The 6,693-nt window shown below is 37.7% G+C and overlaps 1 protein-coding gene across 1 annotated transcript; it reads left to right on the top strand.

The window, feature by feature from the left end:
* The first annotated feature begins 4,466 nt into the window (after positions 1-4,466).
* LOC129951570 (probable GDP-L-fucose synthase) lies at positions 4,467-5,959 on the top strand. The gene is made up of 5 exons (XM_056063792.1): positions 4,467-4,729; positions 4,787-4,901; positions 4,964-5,453; positions 5,518-5,585; positions 5,651-5,959. The coding sequence occupies exons 1-5, from the start codon at positions 4,605-4,607 to the stop codon at positions 5,816-5,818; spliced, it is 966 nt and encodes a 321-aa protein (XP_055919767.1). The 5' UTR covers positions 4,467-4,604; the 3' UTR covers positions 5,819-5,959.
* The last annotated feature ends 734 nt before the right edge of the window (positions 5,960-6,693 follow it).

Genomic DNA, 6,693 nt, shown 5'->3' with positions numbered 1-6,693 from the left:
ACTCCGAATTACATTAACTGATCCGTCGCGTAAACAACGTGTTCACTTTATTTACTCTACGGCACGTCTGCTTCTGCGGCTATCCACCATCTCTCTTCCCAATGATTAGACAAATTTGCGGCCATAACACGAAGCTGTCCCCCATTCGTTGCAGAGCCACACAATCGCATCGTGCTCCCTCTTCCTCCAAACCCCAATTCCGGCCCAAGGTTCCTTGCATTGATTTCGTTATTACATCTGCAAATGCGTTCTTCCAACCAACGTCCATCCATCTATCCATCCGTTTGTGTTTGCAAGTTCTGCCACAAAAGCAGGCAATATAAGTCGTCCAGGCAAATGCCTGCACTTTGTCAAAGGAGGATTTATAAGGCGGCAATCCTCGTGAGCTGCGCCTCGCCGCGCCACTGCCGTAGTAGTCACGTTCACGTCCACGTTTACGTCCGCTCGCCGCATCCTCCGATTCTCCGATCACTGATCCTCTGGACATGAGCGGCATGGAAAGGGGCCAAACAATCGATTTATCTGAGTAACTGCAGAACATTTATATGCTAATATATTGAACTGAAACAGTTTGTCCGTTTTTCGTGGAGGAAGAAAAGAGAGAGAAAGAGATGTGGTTGTTCGGCGTGGATGTCGACGAGTGGCACGGACTGAGGACGAGGACGAGAACGAGGATGACCGTGAAATCACTTTTGCACAATGTCATGTTGTAGTTCATCTCCATCTTCATTGGCGTGGCCGGTGTGTGCGCTTACAGGTAAATCGAACCCAGATCAATGGGCCTTTGGTTGGACATCTTTCAAAACTCGCATAAAGCGGCCTACACACACTCCCCGTGATCGATTCGGCACCATCACCATAGCGCGGCGTCCAGCTTCGCATCAGATGAATGGAATATGGAAGTAAGGTGCCTCTGCCGTGGCCGTCTACCGTCAGCCCAGCATCAATCCAAAATTGATCCGAATCGATGGATTAAACGTGGCGGAAAAAGTGAGAGGACAAAAAAGCACGATCAGACTTAGGGTGATTCCCCAGAAAAACGAATGAATTGAATCCTAATCTTTGGACTTGGCCGATCTTGGTGGTGCAGAGGACGCCATCGCGCCGCACAGGCCGGCCGGCCGCTCCAAGTCGAGCCAAACAAATTACGCTGTAACAACCGCCAGCTTGGGCAAATAATTTTATTCCATTGTTATGTCACTGAGCAGTGAGCACACAAACGATCGATTCCGATGGCGATGTTTGGGTCCCAAAGTCCCAATCCCAACAAAGGTGTGTGCAAAACAAACCGCAGCTCGAAGTGCGATCAATCGAATCGATTTTTATTCACTTGTCCTCTTCTGGTGGAGCTCATATGAGGGAAGGACGAGTAAAGCAACTGACTGGCACTGGTGGAGTGCGATGTAGATGTAGTCTCGTCCAAGAACCAAGAGTTGTCTGCCTGCATCACGCCGGCCGCCGCGCCGCCACCACTCCGCCGCCGCGGTTATATGCAAAGTAAGTGCTGCTGTAGTTAACAAGAGTTTGGAATGCATGTTGTTTGGTGAAGGTGGGAGCCGGAGTTGGGCGGCCGACGACGCGACGTAACGAAACGAGACGACACGTTGCGGCGGTGGCATGGTGGCTCGACGCGACGGCTCGGTGGAGTGGTGGCCGTGGAGGAGGTTGTCGAAAGGTGGTGTCGTTGCTGTGAGATATTTGCACAGAATATATGCAACCACCACTTAAGACAGTTGCAGATATTTTGTCACCATTAATGGTGTCTGGCGTTGGGTTGTTTTCGCACCTGTAATGAGTTTACTTACATTGGTATAATTTTGATTTGTGTTGACGCCGCCATCGCCATCGCATCGCAGGCTGTGGCGATTTCAAATTCCGAAATTGGTCGAATATTCTCATCGAAATTAATTTGTATGTTAAAAGGTGATTATCATGTACTTAGGCAATTGAGTGCTTAGTAATTACCGTTATATCAATTTAGCAGACCCATATGGCATAGGATACTGCTAAAGTAATTCTCAGACAGTTGCTTTAATTTTTTAAAACGTATTCAAAGTTAAATTACAAATTTTTGATCAAACTTAATGATTTCTGTCATAAAGTACTTTTAATTGAACTCAAGGAACAAAAAATAAGTCATGAACAGAAACTTTTTGGGCGACCACATGACGTATTTGTCGCTAGTGTCGCGAACTTGAGATAGTCAATCGAAACGAGAGGAGAATATTATTTGTATTCTCCTAAGAAGCTAACGATGTAAGGAGAGAAATAATTCACCCGCATAAAATCACATCGTTTTCTATCGGATTTCTAACCAAGGTTCTTAAATACAACGACTGCAGCGACAATATTTTCTTTTATCAACTTGTGTATCCGGTTTCGAACCAAGCTAAATTTTGAAAACAGTTAGTCCAAGAACCGAATAATCAATATCCTAGCCTTCAACCAATGACGTTTATGGCACCATCTATTTTCGTGTAGGAAAAAGTTTAAGAAATTATAATATGCAGGTACAGTTCTGTACGAAATTTTAAACTAATGAGCACTTCCGACAAGCATGAAAACGGATTGGAGTGATCTCTAAACTGCCTCCAAACTGTTCGACGAAGTGTTGCCTCTTCTTCTTCTTCTTCCTCAAGGAATAGCATGAATGGTTATGCTTTGCATTTTTATATTTTTAAAATTATTGTTTTCAGTATAGAATTTATATTTTACTATTCTTCACATTTTTAATTTTTTGCAATACTAAAAAAGAAAACAAAAACTAATATTCATTATCTTATTGGTGGATTTATTTAATCTTTGTCAACAAAAAATGTCACAGCAAACGATCTGATGGTAGGTTTGTATGTCCACTTACAAAAATCGTACCATGGCTCTCAGTGGCCACAATTTTAAGAGGAAATTGCAACATTTTTTATATTCAAGAAAAAACTTAGGTTCAGATTCCATTCTCTGTTTCCATAACAGAAGTGGGAAATTTATTGAGAGCTCGGTTTTTTGAACAAACATATTTTCCAAACTGTCAGTTTCAAATTCGAAAAGAAATTTTATTCGGAAACATAGAAAACATAGCATTACATGACCGCGATCAACGAACGACGAATGACTTACAAAATGTGAGTTTATATACGTTTGAACATATATTTCCACACAAATTTTTAACAAAACGATCGCAATATAGTTTCTATATGATTTATGATGCATACTTTTACTTTTCAATATCATAATATTATTAAATCTAAGAAAACAAATTTATTTGTCGCGAAAAATTTAATACGAACTGTCAAACTTTATTCGCGTTCCTCATTATCCACACTTCCAACGAATAAAATAATCGCGCGTACTTAACCTAAAAACATCTTTCTTGTTTTGGTTTCAGTGGTCAAAGTCAAACTTTATTCGCGACGAATTAAAAACTCTCATGTGAAATAAATGTCAAAATCGACGAATATTCGTTCATTCGTTGATCGTGTTCATGTGAATAATGCTTAATGATAGCTTTTTAAAATACGGAACAAAACTATTTCGTGTGAAAAGCTTTTCGGAAAAACTCCATATAGGACTGAATTTTTTTGTTCAAAATTCATTAAGGTTTTTTAACCTACAAAAATAAATATAAGCTTAAAACAAAAAAAAACTTAAGGTTTTAAAATACCTCTGAAAAAGTCTAAGTTTTGCTGCCCATCAATTTTTTAATTTTTTGCAGGATTGTGAAGCTTCGCTGGCGGTGCCACTCTCAAACTTCGTTTTCTAATGAACAATATTTCTCATAATTTAATACAAAAATTACCAAAATTGTGATTTTATTTAGTTTTTTGACTTGCACTTCATTAAAATATTTAAGGTTTGATTTCTCCCATGTGAAATGAATATCTGACTTTCTTGGACTGCTTAGCTGAATGGGTTTCTCAAACTAGAGATCCAAAGTGACATTAATAATTAAAACTATTTTCCGCCAATACTTTCACATTCTTGAAGCTTTGATGAAAAAATAAAAGTGCATTTCAGAACGCAATTTCTTGTATGTATGTCTCAACAAGTTCTTCTTTCACCAAGCAACCAAGGACATCTATTATTATAAAGTGTGATAAAATGTTGGTTCAAAAGTTTCTCTAAATTTCCCCTGAAACTAAGAATTTGGACTAAAATTACTCATAAATAAAATGAATGAATTCCTTTTGTTAAATGTGAAATGTCACAGATCTAACTTCAAATTAAGAAAAAAAATCTGTTTGTTACATTAAAATCATTCTTAGATCGAAATCAATTACGTCTTATCTCGAATTTATAGTATATGTAAACTTAGAATTACTTAGAAGTTCATATTCTTTTACTTAACTCTTGAACCTTACCTCGTTGAAAAAAGCTATCGAAAATGAGTTTGCAGGTTACCAAACGGCTCTATTTTGTTATCTACCTTTTCGAACTTCAGAAATGACAACTGTCACAAATAGACCAAACGTCACTCGGCAGCCATCAACGTCATTGAGCAAACATATGATTTGGTTGTTTTTCTTTAAAATCCTTGTTATTTTTCAAATTCCACTCAAAAACCATATATTTGCAATAAATAACGATAAATAAAAATAACAAATTGAAAAATGACCAAAACAGTTCTTGTTACTGGAGGAACTGGTCTCGTTGGCAAGGCGCTAGAAACCGTGATCAAAGAGAGGAACACATCAGATGTTTGGTACTTTGCCGGTTCAAAAGACGGAGATCTCACGTAGGAATTCAAATTTAATTTTTTAGAAAATCCAATTACATTTAATTTTTTTTACAGAGTCCTGACTGAAACGAAGGCACTGTATGAGAAAGTGAAGCCCACTCATGTCATCCACTTGGCTGCCATGGTCGGCGGATTGTTTTATAATATGAACAACAATCTTGATTTTTTGGTGAGTAATTCGCAAAAAAAAAATAAGAATTTCTTATTTATATTTACAATATGCCCACTTAGAGAAAGAATCTTCAAATTAACGACAATGTCCTACAAACTGCCTTCGAACATGGCTGCGTGAAAGTTGTTTCCTGTCTCTCCACCTGCATATTCCCCGACAAGACTACATATCCCATAGATGAGACCATGGTTCACAACGGGCCACCTCATGACTCCAACTTTGGATATTCCTATGCCAAGCGTTTGATTGACGTCCAAAATCGAGCATACTTCGAAAAGAACGGCTCCGTGTTCACTTCGGTGATTCCATGCAACATTTTTGGACCCCACGACAATTTCAAACCAGAAGTCAGCCACGTCATTCCAGGGATGATCTATCGAATGCATAAACTGATAAACGAAGATACAGCGACAAAAGAAGAAGATAAGGTCTTCACGGTCTTTGGGAGTGGAAAGCCTCTCAGGCAGTTCATATACTCCTTAGATTTGGCAAAACTAATGCTCTGGGTATTGGAAGACTACGACAAGGTCGATCCAATCATATTGTCAGGTAAAAATAAAAAATATTATTGAAAGGATTCGTATGGGGTACCTAACATTCTCTCTTTTCACAGTTGATGAATCAGATGAAGTAACCATCTTACAAGTTGCCGCCTCAATTGCTAAAGCATTTAATTTCAAGGTTTACACAACTTCTTAATTGTTCGATTCTACCTTTTACCTATTTTGTATCTGTTTATGTTTTAGGGAAAAATCGTCTGTGATACTAGCAAAGCTGATGGCCAATATAAGAAAACTGCCTCTAATAAGAAACTAAGAACACTCAAGCCCGATTTTAAGTTTTCCAACTTTGAGGAATCAATAAACACATCGGTGAAATGGTTTATCGAAAATTATGAAACTGCAAGAAAATAATTCAATTTTTTGAAATTTGTATGTTACTTGCTTTTGTTAAGTTAAAAATTTATTTTTGTATGAATTCAATTTCAAAAAACTTTAATGTTTTCGATTCGTTGCGAGTTTAAACAAAACAATAATTATATTTTGAAAAATGGAGCTTTAAAATTTGATATTTATATTTTGATTTGTTTTATATTCAACGTAAATCGTAGGCTGTTGAAAGATGATTGAGCCATGTTTTTGCTATGTTTTTCAATTTTGCCAAAATTGATAGTAAAAAATTACGTGTTTTCTATTAAATATTTGCACAGAACTTATGAATTTACAAACCTTGCTACTTATAAGGCTCTTTCACTTTAAATAATTTGAAAATGTTTCAAATTATGGATTATCAAAATACTTGTATATGTTTTCTACTTAAGGGAGTTATTAGCTGTTTTAAAGATTTAAACTTGGTTTTGTAGATACTAAGCTGATTTTGATATTGTCATTTCATTTTTTTGACAGGTCGCTGAAAGAGATTGGACAGGTTCAGACGACATAAGGGACTTGAAAATAAGGCAAGTTTCTAGCATTACCCTTTTACCATTGGCGAGTCGAATGAATAAACTTGTGAGTATGTCAACTTTGTATTACCAGAGGTGTGCTTGGGGTCATTGTCTTGCTGAAACTTCCAAATGACTGACATATTTTCATTGGCCCAATCCACTAGTCGTTCTTTTAAAATGTTGACGTACTTTAAAGCTGTCAGCGTTCCATTATTTCTATGGATTGGTCCAACGCCATTCCAGGAAAAACAACCAAAAACGTTGATCGAGCCGCCTCCATTCCTCCACGTATTTCGGATTGAAAGCGGTTCCCTTTGGCCGACGAACATATCGGGCAACATC

This window comes from Eupeodes corollae, chromosome 3 (genome assembly GCF_945859685.1).
Source record: "Eupeodes corollae chromosome 3, idEupCoro1.1, whole genome shotgun sequence".
Lineage (NCBI taxonomy): Eukaryota > Metazoa > Arthropoda > Insecta > Diptera > Syrphidae > Eupeodes > Eupeodes corollae.
Note: the sequence above shows the minus strand (reverse complement) of the source record. Positions and strands in the feature narration are given on the sequence as shown.